Source organism: Apteryx mantelli, chromosome 25 (genome assembly GCF_036417845.1).
Source record: "Apteryx mantelli isolate bAptMan1 chromosome 25, bAptMan1.hap1, whole genome shotgun sequence".
Lineage (NCBI taxonomy): Eukaryota > Metazoa > Chordata > Aves > Apterygiformes > Apterygidae > Apteryx > Apteryx mantelli.
In genome coordinates, this window is record NC_090002.1 from 11,261,869 (window position 1) to 11,287,479 (window position 25,611).

Consider the following 25,611-nt stretch of genomic DNA (forward strand, 5'->3'; position numbering starts at 1 on the left):
TGGGGGCGTGTCCAGTTTAGGCCACGCCCCTATTGCGTGCTGACTTCACGCGGCGGGGGCGGGGCGGCGGGAGCTTCCTCCTCCATGCTCCGCCCCCCCCGGCGGAGGGGCGTGGCCAGTGGCGGACCCGCCCTGCTGCGCGCTGAGGTGGCGCGGAGAGGCGCGGAGCGGGTCGCGCCGCGGGCCGGGCCGGGCCGCGCGGCCGGGCCGGGCCGGGCCGGGGGATGCGGGGAGCGGGGCCGGGGCCGGGCGCGCGGTCCGCCCGCGGGGCGCCGCCGCGGGCCCTGCTGGTGCTGCTGGCGGCGGCGGCGGCGCTGTGGGCGCGGGCGGGCGCCGCCGGGCCCTGCGCCGCGCCCTGCTCCTGCCGCCGCGGCCTGCTGGACTGCAGCCGCCACCGCCTGCCCGGCGGGCCGGGCCCGCGGAGGATCCCGCCGCTGCCCGCCGGCACCACGGGGCTGTGAGTGAGCGCGGGCCGCGGCGCGGCGGGGGGCGGTGGCGCGGGCCGCGGCCTAACGGGCGGCGGCGCGGGCCCGGCGCAGGCCGCGGCCTAACGGGCGGCGGTGACGGGCCGGGCCCGGGGACTAACGGGTGCGGCGGCGGCGTGGAGCAGAGGCCCGGACACCCCTGAGCCCGGAAAGGAGGCGGCGGCGGTGGCGGTTTCGTGGCTTTGTTCCCCCGGCGTGGCGGTGGGAGCTGGGGGGAAGCGGCGCCGGTGCAGCTGGAAGGGGCCTGCGCGGCCCGGGCAGCCGGCGGCGGGTCCGGCTGTCGGAGGGTCCCCGTTCCTTGCTCCGGCCCTGGGGCTGTGCCGTGGCAGGTCTTGCCTCTGCTCCTCCCCTGCCTCCCTTTGCTTCTTTGCAACTCGGTGGCTCCTGCCTTCCCTCTCAGGAAAACAGCTGTGCCCCCCCCTTGATATGTCCTGGTTTTTTTGTTTTTTGTTTTCTTTTAAGGCAGCCAGAGCCCCCAAGAGCTTAAACAGACAATGTGCTAAATAATGTTCATGCAGAGTCAAGTGTAGTGCTTTTATTCCTCTTTGGCCGTTACCCTAATGCTCATTGTTCTGTTTGTCATCTTTGGCTACGACTTACCAGTATGGAAGAGGTGTTGAAGGATGAAGGATATCAAGAAACTCACGCTCCTGTGCACACATTAATGCTCAGGCCCTGCTGGAATGAACGATTGTGTTCCCCAGTAGATAGTTGTCTTAGACTCAAATAACAATTTTCTAGGCTAAGGAAAAAAAGTCTGTTTGGAAGGCAGTGGAAGTACACAAACCAGTATTTGGTTAAATCCAGGAATTCCTTTATATGGGTAGTCAAAGATGAGAAATGACATTCCTGAAAGCAGGAACTGGGAGTCTGATCCATTTAAAAAAACTGGGCATGTTTAAGGAAGATTGTCACTTTCTTGCCCCTTTTGTAGTTATATAGCTCTTCTTCTTCCTTTATGGTAAGCAACTGGAAATGATTAAGAGAAAATATATATGTCAGCAGAGAAATGTAACTAATTTGTCCCGTAAAGTATTTCATGGTTAGAAAAGTATGACACTATCATAACTTCAGCACTTATCAAGGAAGGTGTTGGTCCCTGGAAAAGTGAGTTGGAAGTTCATCAGGTGGCTAATAAGCAAAATGGTGTCTGTGATATTTAGGGAGAGCGGATTTTCAAGCTTCAAAAAAATACTTGTATCTTTTTCCAAGCAGATAGAGGGTGTGTTTAAAATTGCTTGGCACAAAATGCAATGGGAAGAAGTGGTGTTGGCTGCTATGCTAGGTTATGCAATCTGACATATGCTGCAAACAATAATTAAGTGCATGTTCTCTGTTGTGGCTTTCAGGATTTTGGCACCCAAAGCATGTGGGGGGACAACATTTTTCCTTCACTAAGACAGCTCTAAAAGTTCTGAATCTAAACAAGCTATAATGCTTAAAAGCTGTTTAAAATTACTCAAAACTTAATCTTTCTCACATGAGAAAATCCCTGATATGCTTTTCCTCCTCAGTTCTGTGATATCATTTCACCTAACTTTGAGGACTAAAAATTCTTGGTTTTCATAATTCTTCCAAGCTACTTGCAGGGGATGCTTCCAGCCTATTTTTTTAATGACCAAGAAAGAACCTTCAGAACTCTTTTTCATGATGGAAGTATTCAGGCAACTCTAACTTCACTTTTCCTGCTAACTTACATATGGCTTGTGGATAACCTGGAGGGTGGTGAAAGAAGGTAGGGAAGTCTAGGTGCTAGCAAGTTTTTTTTTTGTTATGCCTGCATTTTAGTGGTTGTGCTTAGCTGGGCTGAATTGAGAACGTTCTTTACGACTAACTATTAAGTAATCAATTTGATGTGTGCATTCTGTTTTAGTTACTTAACAGATGAATACTAGTTCAGCTGAAAATGAATATTTAGATGATTTTTGGATGAATCTCTAAAATACACAGTTTGCACATTTGCTCTGCATCTTGCATAGCATGGGCCTTGCAGTAAAACTCCGAGTGCTTTTAAAATGGCAGGGGTTCATGGTTTTTGGCTTTTTAAGGACAAGGCAATTATATTTTGTTCTGCCTGAAAATAGAAGTCCTAGCTGTATAACTGAATGATCTCTAAACAGAGAAAATCAGGCTGTGTATTTCACTCTGTATCTAGTGATCGGTCAGTCTACCTGTGATTTTCAAGCAGTGGTGTGTAGAGGGGATGAAACCAATGTGCAGCCAAGCAAGGAGGATGCAGCACTACCCATTTAATGTGTAGGCTGTAGTTGCATGATCACATGAAGACAGTGTCCAAAACTTTAAAAAAAGGAGACTCTAGTTTCTAGTCCAGCCTGATGCTGTAAGTCCTTGCGGCCACTTCTCTAAACCTGTCTTCTGAATGCCTGCTGCTTTTATCACTTAAAAGCTAGAATAGCGTGTGGCTCTTCATTGACATTTGGACTGTTCTACAGAGCCTTTACTTGAACAGAATTTGCTTTTAAAGTTCAGCGTAGGGTAGTTTCAGGCACCCTTTGCTCCTGCAGCGCAATAGTGATAGGAAAGGGTGTTTCTCTTTAAAAATGGTCACTGGGGAAAAGAAACAGTTCTTCTCCCTGATCCTGTTCATGATGGGGTTTTGTTCATTGAGCAAGATGCTGTATATTGGCATGTTTCTCAGAGGCTGACATTATGCAGTGCCCTGACGGAAAATAACTGGCCTGCTGAAAAACTACCTTAAAAGAATAAGTATGCTGAATTAGCATAATGACCCAATTAAATCAAGAGAATTAAAATGTGGCTTCTTCTTGTCATTTGTAACTGAACTGTGGCTCTTATGTCACTGGTTCTAAGTGTAAACTGCCAATCTTCAGCAAGTATAGGAAACAAACAGAACTTTAAATTTCTCATTTTCTTGAAGCCAGGAATTGACTTGAACTTCTTGCTATTGCTGCACTAAAGCTTCTTGAGCCATTGAGTGAGGTAAATAATGAAGGGATTTGGTGAGATATATTGCTTTCTCTGTAAACTTTGGTGATCTTAGATGTACAGAGGTAATGATCTAGTAGTCTCAATTAAAAGTGCCTAACTTAACACTTAATAGAAATTAGCATATATTTCTGTGATAACAGGCCATTAGAAACTTCACACCCTGGAAATTCACTGAGTCCAGAGTTTGCTATAAACAGTTCTCCACTGATGCCAAGAAAGTACTGCAAGGAAAGGAAATGTTAAGATTGACGTCAAAATTTAGCAGTCTGTCAGAGCATGAATAATAAAGTACAGTTGTTCTTCAACTCTTTTGGTGAAAAGCTTTTCTAAAGTGAAGTGTCCCTTGGTCACATCCTCTGTTCTAACACTATACACAATGAGAAATAGCTCCTTCGTAGCTGCTGACTGGAAAACTGTCTTTTTCCTTCCTCCCACTGCAGACTAGTATTTGGAGATAAGCAACTGCTACAAGGAAGCAGCTTTCAGCAGTTTTGTTAGCCAGTAGATTGTAAAACATATCTCAAGCTGTTAGAAAATAATAGAAATCTGGAAAGTTCAGCATATGATCATCTCATGTTGAATGATAAGAATAACTTTTTTTTTTAATTATGCTTTTTTCTAAGTCAGTTCTGATATCACTTGTAGCTGTTACTTTCGCAGCTTATTGTAATAGGAACCAGTGTATTCCTCCTGAAAGCCTCAGAAAATCAAGTTTCCAGTAATGTTAATATTAATCTGACTCTGGAGATCAGAGGAGCAGCCCCCCTCCAAGCTGTGCATGGCTCCAGGGGGCCAGGCTGGCGCTGGGCCATGGCTCCTGCAGGATGCCCAGGACCCTCTGTGCTGTTGGTGTTTAGGACTGGCTTAATTACTACGAAGCAGGCCTATAGAATAACGTTCGGTGACTGCTTGTGCATTGTTCTTCTCTTCAGATTCTCTTATTGTAGAAAAGAATAGTTGCCTGAAAACCTGTGTTTGCTGTTGTATCTTTATAATTTACATCTTGATGTAATTAAGAGAATACATTTAACAGCCATCTGACTCGCCATGACACCCAAGAATTTAGTAATTCATTGCTACAGCTGTATCTCTATTGATGAGCCTGAGTAGGAGTTCACTACAAATAGTGTCAAGTGCTCTTCCTCTCTCCCAGCAGACTCTGGACTTGCAGACCAAAGCATACAGGTTGTTCCACAAGCACTGGAATGAACAGGATCGGGTTCTGCTGAAGCTGTCTTCTGGTCAACTGCAAATACCTTGCTCTGCATTGAGGGTTCTTGTGATCTTATTAATACCCAGCTACGGACACCTACTGGTACTCAGGGAGGATTAAACTTGCACTGTAACCCTTTCTTCAGCAGGGGCACTAATAGAATTCCTTTTCTGCACCTAGTTATCAATTTTGGAGGAGCTTCATATCTGTATGGATTTGACAGTCAAATTTGCTTGAAACTGACTGTATGCCCAATAGTTGGTCCTAAAACAGACATACACGTAGATGGTGTGGTGATCAGAGCCTGGCTTTCAATGGAAATATTTTTGACTATGCCCAATTGTATTTTAATATTTTCTGAATAGTTACATGATAGTTTTGTTAAGGATAATTTTGAGTCTCCTGAGTCAGCATAACTACAGCCCCTCCTGGTGTTCTCAAAATTAGCTGTAATAAATATATAACGTGTTCCTTCTGTAGTCATGTAAGAGAATCAGTGATGCACAAATGATGTGGGAGAGGAACTCATCACAAGATGAACAGCTGTAGCTGAAAATAGCTTATTATGGCTTTATCCATGATGTTAGAAGTGAAAATGGAGTGTGAAGTGTGATGTCTTACTGATAGGCAGGCACAATTAGATAGCAGACAGATCTTCTGATTTAATAGGCAATGTTTGAATATACCTGCACCTATCAACAGCTTGCTCATGATGGTGAGGTTATCAGTACTGTTCCATAAACTCGTTATTGGTGCCAGCTCTGTTCCAACATGCCATGCTTGGGCTGTCAGCATGAGCTTTCTGGGGTTCATCTCTGTTCTGGACTAGTGCTAGAAATGCATTGATGAGATTGGTTTATTAACCTTGTGGAGTGACATCTGTCGCTCTACACAGGAAAGACTAGAACCAGGTTTCCATCATACACCTGAATTTTTTTGGTCATGTTTTGACTCATGTCACAAATAGAGATAGTCCATGCTCAAAGAGTTAGCCTACAGAAATATACTCACTTTTTTCCTGTAATAACTGACACACAAAGTTTGAGGCAAAAGCAAAATGCTTCTTCAAAGTTTAAGAGATTGAAATAACATCAGCATCCATTATAGGCATTAAAAACAGACTTAACTGCTTTTTTTTTGCCTATTGAAACAATCCAATTCCTACGTTTGTTTCCTGTAAGTAAAAACAACTGGAGCTAAGGCATCCCTTCTTTAAGCTTCTCAGCCTCATGTTTCTCTCCCCTCCAGCTTGTTTGGTCATTGTGTGTATGCTGTTCCTTTAAAATAAGCCTGCCTTAACTAGTCAGCTTCTTTCAGAAGCACTGAGAAGATGAGGATTGTTGTTACAGAAAACTCTTCAATAACAGGCATTTTATAGGAGATTATTTTCACATCCCTGGAAAGTTTTTCTTTTTTGAGATACTGTAAAAGACCTGTGATTTAAAGGGAAAATGCTCCTGTCAGGTATGATCTTTCTTTCAAAAAGCCTTTTTAATCAAGTTAGTTGATTAAAACAGAAATAGACTTTTTTTCTATAACTGGCCAGTAGAACAAGATAGAAGCAACTTTTCCCTTTTAGTGACAGAGCAATTGTGCATATCAAAAATACAGATTAAAACTTCTATTTTTTTTTTAGGTTGCATAAATGCATAAAGTGTGCAGTTCTTTTATTACAGAAAATAGAATAACTTCTTATTTCTCTGTTCTCTAGGGATTTAAGTCATAATCATTTATTGTCATCTAACTGGAGCATTGATTTGTCTGTTCACACACTACAAGAAGTGTAAGTTATTGTTTATGGTAAACTCAGTAGTAAAGATTTCCTCCAAAATTCTTCTTAGTACATTTCAAAGTTTTGACCTTTAATGCGTGTCCAGATATCTGGTCTGATTTGCAGAAATATCCAGTGTTGGTAAATTAAAAATGTACATGCTATGTTGGCAATGTATTTTATGTAAAGCTCTGATATTCTGTGTACAGAAAGCTTTCTGATCGAAGACAACTACTTTAAAAAAGAAATGAGATTTCTGCTTGTTTTAACTATAGCTAATTCTATGTTAAACAAAAGTAATGGTATCCATTTTTTAATGGTAAAAGTAGTGTGCTTCATTATAAAATTTTTCAAATTATTAGTATTTAAACAAGCTTTTAAGGAATCTGTTTTGTCAGCTATTACATGTTATTAACATAATAAAATTGTTAAAAGTTATGATATGAGTTAATTCTGCTTTGTAGGATAGAGTTTTTCTCCTCTTCGAAGTGCCAATAAAGAATTTTTTTTTTTTAGGAAAATGAATTACAATGAGCTAAGTGAAATTCCGTACTTTGGAGAAACAACTTCTAATATAACTCTTCTCTCATTGTAAGCAATAGTTTGTCTACCTTTTTCTGCCTTTTTTCTTTAGTAAGTGGGAGAATATTATTAGAATTTTGCTATCAAGTTGCAGGGAAGCAAAACTTACTTTGTCTTAGAATACTGTTTGTCTGAAGTGCTTCAGGGAACGTGTAAGCGCTCTTTAAAGAAATACAAATCAGTTGGACAATGAAGTCACCCTACATTACCAATAAAATGCAGTCAACCAAGGCAGGCAGTTTTGAAGGGGAGGGAGGTGGTCTAGGCATGACAGTTCCCACAAGAAACAGTCCAATTACAGGCCCCAAAACTTGAATCTGTTCATGTGTCAAGATGGCAAATGGGTCTTGGGTTTTCAGTATTGCTTTATGAATTAACACTGAAGTATATGCTACATCTCCCATTCAAGAGACTCACTAATAATGTTAATGCTCAGAACCCTATAGTGCAACTTGAAGGATGGGATGTTTTGATAATCATCTTTGCTGGTATTTTTCAGGGTACATAATACAATTCCAGAAATAAATGCTGAGCAGCTGCAAGTTTACCTTTCATTGGAGAATCTAGATCTTAGTTCTAATCTAATCTCAGAAATTAAAACTTCTTCTTTCCCACGGATGCAATTGAAGTACCTGTAAGTATGAGTGATCTCATGAGTGATTATGTCTGGGGCTCCTGGCTCCACAGCAGTAATGTTGAAGACCTCATCTACTCCAAGTTACTCACTATAGGTATTGCTGCAAGGATTTGAACTGGCAGCAGTGCTCACTGTAGCTGCAAATGTGCTTAGAATAAAATACTTTTAATACCAAGTCTGTATTGTGTTTTCCCAGATAGTATTGAACACAATGAGTGCTGATGTCAAAGCGCTGGTATTTCAGCCAGCAGGAACATAGAATGATTTTTTTGCTTACCTTGAGTAGATCACTGTTGACATTGTTTTAACCATGCCTAACAGAAGCATGGGCATGCAGTAAAAATTGTCTCCTACCAGTGATTCCTGTAGGGAAAAATGACTTAAATTGGGGTACCAGAATTCTGATTTCTGATGCTACTTCCTAAGGAACTTGAGTTAATAATTAATTGCTTGTAGTAGCTCTTGTGCAATTTTGTTAATAATATTCTTTGTGTTCTGAAAAGCTTCTTTTCCTCTTATTTTCCTAGGAATCTGAGCAACAACAGAATAACTACCCTAGAAGCTGGCTGTCTTGATAACTTATCTAACTCTCTAATGGTGGTAAAGCTAAACAGAAATAGAATTAGTGTGATTCCACCAAAGATCTTCAAATTACCTCATGTACAGTTTCTGTAAGTAGCACTTTTGGAAGCTTAAAAAGACAGTGTTTATAGCTGTATTGCTCACCTCAGTATGTGTTCTTGATAGTCACAAAGTGTTGCTTATCAAAAGATGTCTTAATATTTGATTGTCATCTTTATATAAGGGAACTGAAAAGGAACCGTATTAAAATAGTGGAAAGTCTTACATTCCAAGGCCTGGAATCCTTAAAATCATTAAAAATGCAGCGCAATGGGATTAGCAGACTGATGGATGGAGCATTCTTTGGCCTGAATAATATAGAAGAATTGTAAGTATGCCTAGTCATGGAATTTCTTTTAGGAACTTTAGCTGTGGAGGTCATTTCCTGTATGGCTTCCCTAACATCTAGACTGTACTGAAATACTGATGAAGAAATTAGTTTACAGATCTGTATTTTCCCATTAGTTTGATTTCATGTGTCTGGAAACTTCAGAGGTAGAAAGATGCTGGCTCTCTCCCCCGGCTTCTTTCTCCTTGGTGATCAAGGATGCTTTGGTTGAGTCATTTTGCAGTTTTGTGAAGATACTTTGTCAGCTTTCTGATTTTTAGTGTGCTTTGTTGAACTGCTTTTGCACCTTGGTACCAGTAGGAGACCTAATAAAGGAGTATTCTAAACTCAGTGCTTTTAGCTTTGTAAGAAAGCATTTGCACTCACCATAACATGGGACGATTCTTTATTGTGTGACTCTTTGACACAGCACAGGCTTGTGCCATGTGCTCTTAGCAAAAGATTTTTTTTGAAAAATAAGTAATCTTTGAGAACTGGAACATTTACATTTGAGAGTAAATGGCCACGGTTTCAATTTCCACTACTGGATCAGTGTAGCTGTGGCTGTGTTGCTCTCTTTTTGTACACTTTTGTTCATTTGTTTGGTTCCTGTGGAATGAATATAGTCATGCATTTCAGATTCTGTAGGATTTAATGTTAGTAAATCATTTTGAGATCCACAAGGTGAAATTTTGTAAATGTGTGTTTCATTGATTGTCTATTTGGCAAATGTTTTTCCCTCTAATTCCTTAGAGAACTGGAACATAATAACTTAACAGAAGTAAACAAGGGCTGGCTGTATGGTCTGCGAACATTGCAACAGCTCTACATTAGCCAGAATGCCATTAACAGGATCAGCCCAGATGCATGGGAGTTCTGCCAAAGACTTTCAGAACTGTAAGTCTGGGGCTGAATTTCAGTGGGGATTTTGTAACATTACAAGTAACAGATTAGAGAGCACATATCTAAGAAGAATGAATTACCAGAGAAAGTGCTCAGTTTACTTGTTAGGCCTATGGTAATGCTGTCTATTTTACTTATTTTTTTTTTATAAGTGTTCTGTTAGAAATTAATCAAGACTTCCTGTTTGATAGTGTCTTCATAGTTAATCCCCCTTGCTTGCCTTTAAAACATATGTTCAATGTTTCTAGAGACTTGTCATACAACCAGCTAACTCGCCTCAAGGAGTCTGCCTTTGTGGGACTTGGTTTATTGGAGAAACTAAACCTGGGTGACAACCGAGTTAGTCACATTGCTGATGGTGTGTTCAGAGGACTGACAAATCTTCGAACCTTGTAAGTATAGAAGACTTCTAGTTAAAATCTCATTTGATTCAATGCAGTGAAGCTTTTGGAAGTAAAGACAATGAATATTGCAGTGTGCAAGCCTAAATAAGATTGGTGTTTTGGCACTTGCTGTACTGCTGTCCTGCCTTCAGATGTGGCAGAGCTGATTATTTTAGGTCTACAGAGATGATAGAATCCTGACATAGCTGAAACAAACCAAGCACTTAATTTTAGTGGTGGTATAAAACAGTGGCTTGATGACCTTGAGTGCCCAGTTGCATGGCATACCAGTTCTGAGAAGGTATGGATTGTCAGCTCGCGTAAATGTGAGTAATGGGATCAACTGTCAGTACAGACCTCGCTTTCTTACTGATGGTTGCGTTAGGGTTGGAACCTAAGAAACCAAACTGAATCCTGCGAGTCACAGAAGGTACTGTTTTGCCCACCCTGCTTGCATGCTGAAGTCATAGGCACAGCATAGAGGAAAGGTGTAGGAGTACCTCTTGCCATCAGAGGACAGCTCTGCATTTGCCAAGACCTTTGCTAGTAGCTGTAGCCTGTTTGATATTTCTGACAAGAAAAGACTCAATCCTGGTTCTTAAAAATAAATAAATAAAATCAGTGCCAAGTAGATCTGAACACTTGTAATCATCCTAAACCATGGTAGTTGAGAAAGGAGTGAAAGTTTATAACCCATCTGTCAGTTCATTAAATAAATGCTTAAATAAGCAAACTCACCAGAGAGACTTATGTAAGCAGTCATATTCTGTTAACATTAATGCAATCTTTTTAATGAAATAATTAAAACTAATTTCTTAGATTTAGAGTAGCATGAAAAAGAACAAGTGCAGATTAATTAGTAGGTTTTGCTGGGCTCTTCAGGGGCATCAAACAGCTGAGAGGCTGGCCATTTGCTTCAGAGTTGGAATGTACAGGACTGAGAACAGTGGTGATTAACAGGGCTCCAGGCATTCGTGCCCAGCCAAGCGTGAGGAGCAAACTCTGTCTCACAGAATGAGGGACTTTTCTTTTGGGTTGCTCACGCTTTTTAAGTGGTCTGAATAGTGTGAGTGTATAAATATTTCAGACACCAAGATATGTTGTGTAGCTGTCAGATTATTTCCATTGTTGTCTGTACTACAATTCTGGTTGTTTTGGTGTTAAGGCAGCTGACATAATTTGCCTCTATGTTCAGTTCTTGCCACTATTCTGCAAGGTAGCTTTAAAGGAGAACTAGAGCAACCTGCTGTAGAAACTGTGTATATAAGCTACAAGCTAATGAGAGCAAAGTAGGATTAAAGGTGTATCTAAGAATAGCATTGAAACTTTGAAGTTTAAAATCTTATCACCATGTTTACTTCATGTGTGGCTTTTCTGTGTACTTGTGAGTAGCTCAGCACTGACACCACTCCAGTATTCATAATCTAAAATTCTGAAGCGAACCTGGAGAGAATTCTGGAAGCTAGTTTCCAGTCCTGAGATTTAGCAATCTGGAAGTAAATTTGGCATATTACTCGTCTGGTCACTCTTCTCGTTAGATCGTATCCATGTTGAGTATCTTCTCCTTGAAATATTATTCAAGTTGAAAATACTTAGTGTGAGCAAGTGTCAAGGCTGTGTTGGCTAATTTCTCGTAAGTGACATACGAATAATGGAATTATGAGCACTCTTTTCCTTATTTGCCCTAAATTTTAAAGTACATATCTTAAATGTGGAAGTGACTGCTGCAGGGTGTTAAGAAGAGAGTTCTGTATTTCAAAGTAAGAAAAACAAGAAAATGATGCATTACCATTGACAGCATCCTGGAGGTTGATTTCTGATCTTTTCCAGAATGGTAATCCACACAATTTATAATCTCGCACAGGGGAAAGTAGATACTGCGTTTTTCCATTGTTAGCACAAGGAAAGAAGTGTCAGAGAGACGTACAACTGTCTGTGTATGTAGATAGCTTTCTGTGGCAGTTGACTTGTTTGGAAGCACTATCAAGCTGATACATGTAATATCTACTGAAATGCAGTATATCTTATTTTTCATCAGCGTATCTTCCTTTAAACACACTGATGTTTGCAAATACCGCTATGCATGATGGTATTAAGACAGATGAAAACTGTGGCTCTAAAGAAAGCTTCCCTCAATCCATGCCTTTCAGGCTAAAAATGTTGCTGCATTTATCTCACCATCTCTCAAAAAAACATTTAATTCTTTCCAAACCATATTGCTATATTGCTTTTGCTGTTTAGTCTACTGTTCTATGTGAGGGGCAGAAGTGCTGTGCAGAGGTCAGACAGAAATCCCATTAGCTGGTAACGAGATCTGTGAGCAGAATAACAACTTCATTCTGAAAATCTGCTACTTTGTGCCTGGCAGCCTTACACTATAACCTGTGTGTAATCTCTTAGTATGCTAATGCTATTATAAGCCTGTTACTCAGGAAGGTTAATGCTGCTAGTGTATTGGTTAATTCACTTGCATGAACCAACTTGCTTCAGGAGTCTCTCCCAGCTTCTGGTAAATAGTCCATCACATGACAGTTGCTAGTCAGACTGGGTCTTTCCTTAAATACCACATCAAGAAATTGTACTTCAGGATTTGCTTGTGGTTCTGTCTGAGGCACTGATTTTGAACAATTCTGTTTTCCCTTGCATTCCTAAAATGGAATATTCATCTTCTGGCAAGCTTAGTTATATAAAAATTTGAGACCTTTCAGGTGATGCTGTCCCAGAACACCATACTAGGCATATGTAACAATAAATTCTCTTCCCTAGTTAACTGTTGGCAATGGTCATGATGATGTTCCAAGGCTTTTAAGAAGGCTCTTCTCTTCCTACAGGGATTTGCGGAACAATGAGATCTCATGGGCCATAGAAGATGCAAATGAAGCCTTTGCAGGACTCAGCAGACTTGACAAACTGTATGTATTACAAATCATTGAAATGACAGTATTTCCCAGGCAAGCAGAATTAGAGGGAAAGTGAGCTGTCGTATTCGGTGTGTTACCCCTTCTGTGCTAGGCCTCTCCATATAGGCTAGGGTTCCGTGTCCAGTAGCTTTGGGCCTGTGTAGGGCTGGATCGCCTGGCAGGACCACTTTGAAAGAATTAAGCACGAGTATTTGGCTGCTTTTTTTTTCTTTTTTATCAAATAGCCCAGTCCTGCTATGCAATGATTGTCATTTTTAGTGCTTGTTTAGTTTGGTTAAAATTTATCCCTATTCCAAAAGAAATCTTTTTGACCAAATCCAAAACAGCAGTGAGTTAACAGCTTTTGAGTACTTCAGCTATGCACTCTTCATGCAGGGCTATGTGCTTTGTAGGAAGGTATGCCATCCCGTGGAACTACAGATACCACTTACAACAAGTAGCTTGGTATGAGGGTGCAGTCTCAGGAACTAATGTGATTGTGGCGGATTGGTATTAGGAGGTTCTTGCTCTGTTCCAAGTTCTACTTATCAATAGCTTGTTCTGCTAGCATAAATTGATCCTCTGACCCATCACTAACCTAAATCCATAAAGAATGAAAAAGGAAACCTGTTCTTATGAATATTCTTTGAGCCTTTAAGCTCAAAAAATAGTATTTGGTCTTTTTAGCCCAGCTAGGATTAGAAAGCACTTAGTTATTGAACTTATTCTTGAACTCATATTGACGTTTAGTCTGTTTTCTGGGTTTGGGGGGGTTGTCTTTCAGAATCTTGCAAGGAAACCAGATTAAGTCAATTACAAAGAAAGCCTTCTCTGGTCTTGAAGGACTTGAACATTTGTAAGTACTTTGCTTTGTAGAGCTTTTAGTTATTTATTTGCTTCAGTTTTGTATTTCCTCTCAGACTTTCAAGGATCTGACTGTCTGGTGGTAGTATATGAAATCAAGTTACTCCATTATGATTCTCTTTGCTTAACTTACAGGGATTTAAGCAACAATGCAGTAATGTCCATCCAAGAAAACGCATTTGCCCAGGCACATCTGAAGGAGCTGTAAGTTCACATTGGTTCTTTAGTTAGTTCTACTTTGTCCCTTGTAAGATTGGCTGAAGTTGACTAAAGTGCATCCCATTTTCATCGTGAAGTATTTAAAGCTATGCTAATAAACTATTGAATAAAAGTCAGTGACAGTATACTTATTTTGATCTAAGGATTACTAAAATCTGCACCTCAATCTTCTGAATTGCGGTTAATAGAAAATAAATTTTCTTGCCATTATTATATTATAATATTATAATATTATATATATAATATTATAATATATTATAATGTGTAGTGACCTTCATACTCTTGACTAATCTGAGAGTAACACAGCCCTTTCTGTGAGATAAGGTCTCTGAACATCATGTAATCTGTTTTAAAACTGTTATCCAATTAGTTAATCTCTGCCAGTGTGAGGAAGAAGGTGATGAGATGCATTTTAGGTGCTAAAGACAAAAGACTTTCATTGCCTTCTCTTATGTATATTAGAAATGAGGCATCAGCAGTATGTATGGGCAAATGGCAGGATAGAATCTTGGCTTGTCTGTGTGCCCCTCTTTTCTTTCTCTCTCCAGATCTACCAGATTCATTTAGGTGTCAGATCACTCCTTGCTAAAATGGTGGACTTCCTCTCCAGTCAATAGTAGTTATGTGTAAGATTTCAGATACTTTGAAAGCATGTGCTGAGGAAAAAGCAACCCATCAGTGTTTCCTATCCTCCTTCCTCATTGTTTTCATGGAGCAGAGAATAAAATAAAATCCGCAATAGTACCTATGCGGAACAACTCATTTTCATTCTTAAATATTTATTAGCTGGCATGGAAATGAGTTTTGAGGCTTACATCCACAAAGTAATGGCAAATGTCTAGTATGAGAGATGGACTGCCCTGCAGTGTTGCATGGGGGGGGGGATTAACTGCTTTAAAGAGGAATGAGGTAACTGTAAAGACATGGTTAATACTTTGTTTCAAAGTTAAAAATACAAGATTATTTTCCTCAGAAGTTTAAAAAAAAAAAGTTTTAATGCTGATACAAAAATGGTTTTCTGGACTGTTTATAGCATATATAACTAACATTGTATAATAAAGACGTATGGGTGTAGAAGAATACTGTAAGTTGTAATTTCTGAAAGTGTATACTTTTCTGGTGGATGAAATCACATGTAGGAGTGTGAAATAAACTTTAATCTCTCTTTCATCTTGCCTTGTTTCTGCAGGATTTTGAACACTAGCAGCTTGCTTTGTGATTGCCAGTTGAAATGGCTGCCACAGTGGCTCACTGATAACCACTTACAGCAGACTGTAAATGTTAGCTGTGCTCACCCTGAATGGTTAGCAGGACAAAGCCTTCTCAGTGTGAACCCTGATGACTTTGTCTGTGGTTTGTATTTTTAATCATTTTTGATATAAAAAATAGTAGCACAGATCTCTACAGGTACATTTCTGAAACCAAGCTGTAGCACTGCTAGACGTACTTGGTCTTGGCCATAATGCATGTGTGGGACTGTGTACATTTGGGTCTGCCTTTGGGTTTTAGATTTAATTCTGTTTTTCTTCTGTGTTTCTGTTGTATTTGAGCACTAAAACTAAACTGCAGGAGCAGTCCTGTGAGACTGCATTGTTTTTCATTTAGATTACTGTTAAAGCTGATTGTTTCCATTCTTACTGTTTCTGAAGGCTTTTTGCTTTATTAAAGCTATTTGGCACTTCCTTATTGGTACTGTCTGTACCCAGCAAGGCTAGGACAGTTGATACTCTGGCACATTGTGTGATGGTCTGTATCTGCAATGTTTATCTAGTCTCCACCACCACAGTTTCTCGAACATAAGCCTGTTTATTCTTGTAACTGAACTGTCAGATTTCAAACTGAGAGTCTCTTTTCCCAGAGTCATGTTGGCAGACCTGGAAGTAGAGCCTGGTGTATATGTGATTCTTTTCATTTTTTCAGTGGTAAAAGCGATGATAATTTCAATAGTGATGCAAGCACCCACTTCCCCATTCTAATATTACCACCCTGGTGCCTGACACTGAACCGTATACATATGCTTACAAGAATGTCTCTGCTGAAATGATAGGTGTTTAAATAACTCTTTGAGTGGGATAAGATAGTGTGAACTGCTCGCTTGCTATGCTTTGTACTTGTAAAACTTAAAGGCTTATCTTCAAGATATTTAAACTATCTGAAAAATATCATTTCCTTAAAGTCTGCCCTTCATAAAATTACACTGGCTCTTTGGCCAAACGTGGCCTATGTGTATAATCTAAATGTAGAAAGTTCCAGACAGTTGTAGAAAATGAGGTGCTGCTCGAGACCATGCTTTTATGTTGACTGTTCTCAGTGCTTATTCTGTACTCCTGCCTGTGGTTCTAATCATCTTTCACAGCTTGATTTCCAACAGAAAATAGCTGAATATATGCACCCCAAGCAGGATATTTGTTCCCACAGCTTGTGTTCTACTTACACTGTCTTTCAGGGTCTCTTCTTGAAATACTAACTGCATGTTGAAAAGCAAAGTAGCTAATCTTGTTGCTTTTATTTTCAGATAACTTCCCTAAACCGCAGATAAGAGTACATCCTGAGACCACAATTGCTCTACGAGGCATGAATGTGACCCTGACTTGCACTGCTGTGAGCAGCAGTGATTCACCCATGTCCATTGCCTGGCGTAAAGACAGTGAAGTATTGTATGATGCAGAGGTTGAGAATTTTGCCAGATATCAGCAGCAAAGTGATGAGGTGGTTGAGTATACCACTGTCCTGCATCTTTTCAATGTGAATTTCACTGATGAAGGAAAATATCAGTGCATCGTCACCAATCACTTTGGCTCCAATTATTCTGACAAAGCCAAACTGACAGTCAATGGTAAGCAGTAATGGTAACAAAGAAGAAACACTCTTAACCTAAATCTTTATTTAAATAGCTACGAATCTGTTCTTCACTTTCTTTTATAAAATCTGTTCAGATTCCTTAGTTCCCAACTAGAGCTGGCCCAAACCACAGTCTTGCAAGAATGTATATCACTGGTATTTAGAAGCATCAGACAACTTTATAAAAAAATGATTTGTTTTTGTGGGTGAAAAGCCTTCTCTTCTTCACTTTGAAAAGGGGCAAATGTCTCCCATACTTTCATTATAATTCAAGTAGTTTTTTATCTATTTGAATGGGGGCAGAAGTCTCTTAAACTAAAAGCTCCCTCTGCTGTCTTATCAGGAGGAGGCACTTTCCCCACATGCTTGCAAAGCTAGGGAAGACTTGACTAGAAATAATTGTGGGATGGGAAACAAACTCTAAAAAATCAAGTATGAAGTCCTTGGTCTTTAGCCCATAATGAAGAATTTCTTTTATTCTAACTTTAGAGAAGAGAGATGAGAAGACAGTGTTTACATCAGTCAGTAGATTACTGAACCACTGATGACCCCCCCCCCCCCCCATGTGTAGTTGAGAGCAGAAGTGCCTGTGTTGCTTTTGTTTGTCAAGAACAGGTAATACAGATTTTTGGCTCCAAAGATGGAAGTTCACCTTCCCTTTCATAGGGGAAGAAAAAGTGTGACAAAGGACTTAAGAAGGTGAAAGCTTATCCCTCTCTTCTCACCATGAGACTGTTTGTCCATTAGATCATTTTAGAAGAACACTGTAGGTATGTTTAAATTTGGAGGCTAGGCTATTAGAAATGACCACTGAGAACTTGTGCAGCTCTTCAGAAGTGTCTGCCTTGACCAGGAAGAACTACAGGTGTGTCTCAGATTTGTTTGCAGACATTCTCTGTATTAGGGAGCTTTTGTTGCTTTCTCCCCAGTACTAAAAATACTGATATGGTAATGTCGCCTTTAATCCAGAACTGCCTTCCTTCCTGAAAACCCCCATGGATCTTACTATCCGCACTGGGGCTATGGCCCGGCTGGAGTGTGCTGCAGAGGGCCACCCTACTCCCCAGATCTCCTGGCAGAAAGATGGTGGCACAGACTTCCCTGCTGCAAGAGAGAGGAGGATGCATGTCATGCCTGAGGATGATGTGTTCTTCATTGCAAATGTAAAAATAGAAGACATGGGAATCTATAGTTGTATGGCACAAAACATTGCAGGCGGTTTGTCAGCAAATGCCACGCTGACTGTGTTAGGTAAGCAGTATGCTTATCTATGCTTGAATGGATCATTTCACTTCTGCAGTGGTAGTGTAGCTTATCTGTAAGTAGCAGGCTTAAGTCCCAAAGAATGAAATTAAAATACAAAGAGCATAGTGTCCTCTTTCTCTGGCTGTAGATGATATTCTGCAGTAAGGAACAAGAGAAGACTTTTTTTTTTCCCCTCCAGGGCTTCCCCCCCCTCCAGCTTTAAAGGAATGAAGGATGGCAGGTGTTCTCTGGGGCAGCAAAGTAGCAACTGCTTTGCCTGGTTTGGGGGGATTTGAATGCTGCACTTGACAAAATTGTTGAACAGTGAAGCTTTAGAAACTAAGCTAGAAATGGAGAACAGATATAAAATACACTAGAATTTGGCTGGGCAGAAGCAATGAGAAACCAAAGTGGTAACCAGTGAAGTTAGCATGGTCTTTGCAGGTGAGAATTGAGGGGCATATATCAATCCAACAGTGCAGACTAGATAATTTTTGTGTTGTCTTGGGACAAATTCAGTCACAGATAACATGAAATGTGCGGAGTAAAAGTGGAAGGACAGTTCCTTTTGGAGTGCAATAGTTTTTGAAAACACTGACTTTTAATGTTAGTCATATGCAAATTTCAAATTGGAATACATAAAGCAGATGGGATTATGTGGCTAGAATCATTTTCAGGACATTTGCTGTACCTTCATTTGTTGTAGTGATCCATAGAAGAGATGACCTCATAGGATTTCCTGACTCCTGTGTTTCATTGCTCAAGTTTTATTTTCAGATTGTAAGATCAGGTTTTTATATCCCTTGGAGTATGCACAGTGTCGCTGCACTGTGATGTTATCTTACAACTGTTTTTTGTTTGTTTGTTTTCCTTCCCACTGTCAGAAACTCCTTCCTTCGTTAGGCCCCTGGAAGACAGGACAGTAACCAGAGGTGAAACTGCTGTCTTGCAATGTATAGCTGGTGGCAGTCCTGCCCCTCGCCTCAACTGGACTAAAGATGATGGGCCTTTAACAGTGACAGAACGGCACTTTTTTGCTGCAGCCAATCAACTCCTTATCATTGTGGATGCTGGACTAGAGGATGCCGGGAAGTATACATGCATAATGTCCAACACACTGGGCACTGAGCGTGGCCATATTTACCTAAATGTCCTGGCTTCCCCAAACTGTGATTCTTCCCAGAGTGGCATCATCCACGAGGAAGATGGCTGGACAACAGTTGGCATTGTGATTATTGTTGTGGTTTGCTGTGTTGTGGGAACTTCCCTGGTATGGGTTATTGTCATCTATCACATGAGAAGGAAGAGTGAAGATTACAGCATCACTAACACAGGTAAATTTCAAAAATAACATCCTTTAGTGCTGTTTTTAAAACCCAAAACACTTGTTAGAATGGTGAAGTTTCTGGATTCCTTGGAACTGACAAACATTTAGGAAGGAGTGATATTTTTCCTTCTCAAATGTCTTCAGGGATTTGCTCTAATTTCTTTATCTCTTAGGGGAAAGAGGCAAGTTTAGAGGCTTTAAATATTAATCATGTATTTATTCCTTAAACACTAAATTTGTTTTACATTGAGGAAAAACAGTCAAGTTTGGGAATAAATAAGTATTTGAATTAACTTTAAAATGTCTTCAGGACCCGGAATAAAGCACATAAATGTCTGTTCTGGCACTGTTTTGAACTAGCTATATAGATTTTTAGTCTCTGAGGTAGCAAAAAGACAATCCTGTGTGAGTAGAATTTCTGTATCGCATTTGTGTTAATGCGGGCAATAGTGTTGGTGGTACTTTAGGATCTTCGCGCTTACTTGTTAATGTCATCAGTGTTAATTCTGCCTTGCAGAGGAGATGAACCTACCTGCAGACATTCCCAGTTATTTATCCTCCCAAGGAACTCTGTCAGAGCCTCAGGAAGGCTACAGTAACTCAGAAGCAGGAAGCCATCAGCAGCTTATGCCTCCAGCTAGTGGCTACATGCATAAAGGCACAGATGGTAAGCATAGCTCTCGTGTTATCACTCGCATGGCAGGATGCCAGTGCACCCTCTAGTCCTCATAGCTGGCAGCAGTATTGCACAATGCAGGATAGTACTGCATATTAACATCAAAGGCGACTTTTTCTAGAAAAAAACTCAAGTTGATCCTGAGATTTCCATTCATTGCTGTGAGCTTAAAAGGCATCTCTTGTTTTTCTTTCAGTGTTTGTTTATATTCTGCTGTCAAGGCTTTTGCATCCCATGCACACAATTTAATCTTTGGTCCAGCAACGTCTGGGCCCGCATCTGCTTTGAATGCCTTTGAATATAGATGTTGTGACTGCAGTCCCTTGGGTCCTAAAGTAGTACAGATCCCTCTAGAGACTCTTTGCTTCAGGGTGTGTGATATGGTCAGCAAGGCAGTGTGGTGGTGGTGGAGAATTCCTAGGTTAAATGTCAAGGTGGATTTTTATGCTACTTCTTTCCTTTAGCATTTTGAAAGCTCCTGGGATGGAAGTGGAAGGAATGTTCACTTGGAAGATGACTTGCTCTATCTTTTGCTCTTACGATAAAATTACTTGCTCAACCAGACATCTAGTCTGCCTGCTACAATCATAACCAAAGGACCTATACTATTTCTCTACCTTGTTTAGAGACTTATTTTCATGGTATTCTTACCATTGAGTCTATAGAGATTTTATTTCTTTACCACCCAAATGCTGAGGAGCCATCTGATCCTTAGACAGGCTGGCTTTGAAAAGTGATCTTTCAGTATAAGTTTTTCACATATGTCCCATGATCCACTCCCTCCAGTCTGTGTCCTATCATCAAAAGTCTATTAGCAAAAGAACTGAGGAACAGCTTGTCTCAGTTACCACTTCAATCATCTGGTCTGAGGTGTGTGGACATGCAGAGTACGAGTACAGCTGCTCCTGTCTTGTCTGGTACAAGGTGAAATTCTCAAAGCATATAAGCATATGTGAATAGGCATCCTGGTTTGATTGCATGATTGTTTCAGCCTGGTACCTAAGCTAGTTGGACCTGCTGGAACTGTGAAGCTGTGGAAATCAAGTATCCTTCCTCTCTGTAAGAGAATATCTGTTTTTTCCGTCATGTTTGTCAGGTGGCACAGCACCATTGGTGATCTGCTCAGACTGTTATGACAATGCAAACATCTACTCCAGGACCCGGGAATACTGTCCTTATGCCTACATCACAGAAGAGGACCCCCTTGATCAAACTCTCTCTAATCTCATGGTTCAGATGCCTAAGGAAATGTACACAGCGCACACCCAGCATGACACCAGTGCTCTTGATAATCTTATAGCAGACAGAGACATGTCTGTCTTCCTTACCAACCACGACAGAATAAGCGAGAAGAAAATCTCTTCCCAGCAGATAAATGGTGAGCGCTTCCCATTCCTTTTTTTTTTCTTTTGTTTCTATTACCTGATAGCTCTGGCCTTCCTCATTGTGCCATTCTGTGTTGGTACACAGTTAATTCATCAAGTTGCCATAGTGTGTGGAATAACTCATCTACTTATTAACCACCTGTTTGCAGAACTGGCCCTCATGCAGTCTGCATCCAATACTTTCAAGAGTTGAGGAGAGTGATATTGAAATGATAGCACTTCTTAATCTGCAGCTTGTCACTTAAAGCTTGTGAAATATGATCCCTTGCATATACTTCAAGGACATCTTTGCCAAGATTTAAAGCTGCGCGTAGGAAATCCAGATAGCACTTGTTTTTGAGCTGGGCTGAGTTTCAAAGAACTCCAAAAGAATTTTTTTATAAACTGAATGTTTTTATGTTGACTTTCTTCCAGGTAGCCTTTTTAAAAAAACACACTGAAACTAAGTATGTTGTTTCTGGTTACTGTAACAGATTGCTGAAATGGGAGGGCATCCAGTAAAACATGTTCTCAAAAACAGAAAACCTCAGGAAGATGGTTATTGCTAAGCCATGTGACTCAAATCTGTCTAAAATTTGGGTGTATTTATCATGAACTCAGATTTCTGCTCATCCTTTAATTTTTCTTCCTCAGAACCCTTTCAGCTTCCTTTATGGGGAGTAAACAAGGACCTAGGGCTGTCTCACTCGCACTTTCTGCATCAGCAGTCAGCCCGTGAGACCCCACGACCTCTTCGAAGTGAGGGCATTATTGACAGTGGCCGGGAACAAGCTGCTTCACCCAGACCTTGCCACAGGTTACGTGAACATAACTTTGATTTTAATAGGACACGGAACATTCAGGACCATAATGAAACCACATAAGGCACTAAAATGAAGTCTTGGAAGCAAATCCATGTCAACTGACTTTTTGTATTTACTACCTCAGGACTAACCCCAAGGCCAAAGATGCTTTTGTACGCATGTCTACAATTACAGGCTGACTAGACCAAGACAGACTCCCTAGAAGGAAGTGGTACATGCCCTTTTTCCTTGGATTCATGTGCATTGGAAAATGGGAATGTGCAACAGTACACATGAATGATTAGTGATATCCACAACAATAGCATTGAAACATGATTTTTCTGATGTTGGAAACAGCCTTTGTGTTAGTGCATGCTTTGAAAATCTCTCAAGAATGCATAGCTATTTCATGCTGCATTGTCTGCTTGAAAACAAATGTTCAGGGCCTCCTCATGGAATTCCCCAGTAATTGTAAGCATAAAACTCTTGGCCAGCTTTTTGTTCTTTAGACTGTTGGCAGGAGTCTGTTATCAGTCTAACTTTGGGGGTTGTTTTCTCCTATGAATAATGGACTCTAGTTGTAAATAAATTTGCATTTATAAATATTTTGTATACACTAAGCATATAAATGTGTTGGCTGTAATGTAAATATATTTTTTATTATGACGAAGTATGTATCATACTGTTAGTCTTGACAGCTGCATATCAAGCCATAATTTTCGGTGGAGGTTGAGGGACTGAGAGCTTGTTTCTGAGGGGATAGAGCTGGGGTTTTTTCCACTTTGGAAAGAAGTGGATGTGCTATAGGTATGTGATTAAACTGTGATATTAATGAATTTCATTTTTACATACAACTCTGTATGCATTAAGCATGGCTGACCTGAATGCAAGCTGATCCATTTCATTACATTAGCAGAATTCCAAGTCTGGTCCATTATGTGTTGAGACAGTCCTTAAATCTCTCTATTAGGCACCTATCTTTTCTAATAGAGTATAATGTTCAACAGATGCTGCATTAACAAACTAGGCTGTAGTATCCGGCTTCCCAGGAGTTCTTGTAAATAGCGAACACAAGACTAGTACACAAAATGATGTCTCTTTCCGTTCAGCTGTTAAATATCTACAAGATGGCAGTGTAAGTTCTGAGTTGCTCATGTCTCAAAGTTATCTAAGCTTTTATCTTTAAAAAGCTTTTGTATTGTGTATATAGAGTGTGTACTCTGTATTGCAGAGAGGTCTCTATTTTTCATGGCTGACAGTTGAGTCAGTGAACTTCTTAAAAGAATGTCATGATGAAAAGCATTGGATAACTTGGAAGAGCATTTGATCAATACTCAGTGCACTACACTATATGGATTTTCTGTTTCCTCTGCACAGCCAAGAGGAATATGTAGTTTAAGAAGCTTATGTCTTTTTCTGTCATAGAGTATCAGGAAAGATCTTACCCTGTTGACCTCTGTAATAGTTCCCTGGACCTCAGAGTGGCCAAAATGTTAGAATATTTGACAGGTGAGAAATGAAACAATGTAGGGCAGGGATGCTCTGTACTGAAAATCCAGTACTTACTGAGACAAACAGTAACATGCACAGAAACTTCACTACTGATAGTGGGGTGTGCCTGACAAAATAAGGAGGAAGAACATTATGGAGACTTCCTGAAAAGTTCTTGCCTCTGGAAAAATGTACCTGTGCAGTCCATGTTAATGGCTCTAAACATGCTGGATTTTCAGCAAGTATGTAAGAGCTAGAGTGCTTTCAAGGTTATACTGTATCTTCCCATATACTCATTCCTGAAGAGCAAGGGCTTTCTTCCTAGTCATTGTTGCATTTCTTTTTCTTTTCTTTTTTTTCCCCCAAACGATAGGATATGTGCTAAAGTAAAAATGACTGCATTATATATTTTTATAAAGACAGAAAAAGGATTTTGGATCAGCCCAAAAGAGCTGTATAAGACTTCATGTTGATCCATTCCTAGATGGGAGGGTGTGTGACTGAAGTCTCAGATGCAACCATGCAAAATTACAGCTGAAGCTTTTGAGTCTGTGGATTAGTTGAGTAAATGAGTGAGGAAGAAGGTGGGAATAATTATTTTCACACTCTTTTGCATGGATAATAGTCAGATCTAGGCAAACGAGCAAATATTATCAAGAGCTCTTACCATGCTTTCAAAGCAACCATAAGATAGTCAGCAGCTTTAGAAGGAAGAGGATTCAGAGTTGTCCTTGACCTTTGGATAAAGTAGAGAGAAATGTAGGGGTGTTAAACTCTTGGGCTTTGACATCTGAAATATTTTAAGGTGTTATACATAACATACATGCTAAAAGAAGAATCTTAAGTTCTTTTCTGTATTTGTTTCCTCCAGGCTTTTTCTTCCGAGACAGCATCTAAGACATGGTACTTATTTTCAATACAAACTTACCTCTGTTGCAGGAACTTGCCACTGTCAGAGTTTAAATTCAGATGAGAAATGTCAGGTTATGAAACTACAGCAGCAGAAAAACTCTCATCCTTCTGGGCTGCTTGCTGCTTTGTTCAAATATTCATATAGGCTAACATGGCAGAGTTGCTCTTTGGCATGGGCAGAGCCGTGATTTCCTGCTAGCAGAAGAGTAGCACTTACCCTACTACTGCTTTGTCTCCTTTCACCATTTGACAAACACTTGTTACTTTTTCTTCCTTCTCTCTCTTTTGTGGAGTAGAGCTAATGCAGATTTCCCAAGTGTCAGAAGATAACTATTGATGTGGAAGTGCATGGGGACATCCAGACCTTATGTGTACTTCAGGCACAACTTCTAGTATGATCAAATTCACATTAGGTAGGTAAGATGTGCTTGGCCAGGACCACATCTTTGAAATTAATGCTGTCTGCACCAGGACAAACGGAAGCCCTAGCCACTGAAAGTATTCAGGAACTAAAGCTACACTGATTTCAGTGACATATCAGCCTCTAAAAGCTGCCCTTATGAATTTGGACATTTGCATCCTTACATAAGCAATGGTGTTTCTTTAAAGTCCATAAGCTGGTTGTAAATAGTTTGAAGCTTGCAAGTGGGTGAACAGCTTGCTGTACTTAGCATTGCGGAAAAACTTCCTAGGCAAACTTGCGAAAAAAAAATCAGGTCTCTCTTCTTTCCCCAAGAGGTGCAAATAGCACAGAGTGGCCGTTCTGTTTTCAGTGAACACGAACAGTTTCTTCAATCAATGCCAAAGTAATAACAGTACAAGAACTGGGAGTTTGTAAGACAGTGTGAGCAAAGCTGACCTTGCTCCCTGTTGCTATTTCCTAGTGTCTATTTATATTTTTTTTCACATAAGAATGTATATTTTGTATAGCATGTGTAACATATGTTTGTCTATTGTAATATACCTTCATTCAATAAAATGCTATATACATTGAGCATCCAGTGTAACTTTGTTAGTTTGCAGGTTAAATAATTCATTTTCCTTCTGTGATTTTTATTTTTCACAGGAAAAAAAGT

At 40.2% G+C, this 25,611-nt stretch overlaps 1 protein-coding gene across 9 annotated transcripts in view; it reads left to right on the plus strand.

The window, feature by feature from the left end:
* Window positions 1-224: 224 nt before the first annotated feature.
* Window positions 225-25,611, plus strand: part of LRIG2 (leucine rich repeats and immunoglobulin like domains 2) — a 50,970-nt gene continuing 25,583 nt past the window's right edge. For 4 of the 9 annotated variants that reach the window (XR_010886336.1, XR_010886335.1, XR_010886337.1 and 1 more), the window contains exons 1-17: window positions 663-2,220; window positions 6,380-6,451; window positions 6,956-7,030; window positions 7,521-7,655; window positions 8,186-8,329; window positions 8,464-8,607; window positions 9,361-9,504; window positions 9,759-9,902; window positions 12,725-12,805; window positions 13,578-13,649; window positions 13,793-13,861; window positions 15,066-15,229; window positions 16,392-16,712; window positions 17,687-17,968; window positions 18,847-19,296; window positions 19,807-19,956; window positions 21,062-21,343. Coding sequence is in view for 5 of the 9 variants with exons in the window: in XM_067310689.1 (XP_067166790.1) it covers window positions 225-457; window positions 6,380-6,451; window positions 6,956-7,030; window positions 7,521-7,655; window positions 8,186-8,329; window positions 8,464-8,607; window positions 9,361-9,504; window positions 9,759-9,902; window positions 12,725-12,805; window positions 13,578-13,649; window positions 13,793-13,861; window positions 15,066-15,229; window positions 16,392-16,712; window positions 17,687-17,968; window positions 18,847-19,296; window positions 19,807-19,956; window positions 21,062-21,343; window positions 21,984-22,213 (3,192 nt within the window). In the remaining 4 variants the exon portion in view is untranslated. The other 5 variants (XM_067310692.1, XM_067310689.1, XM_067310690.1 and 2 more) reach the window with 5 other exon arrangements.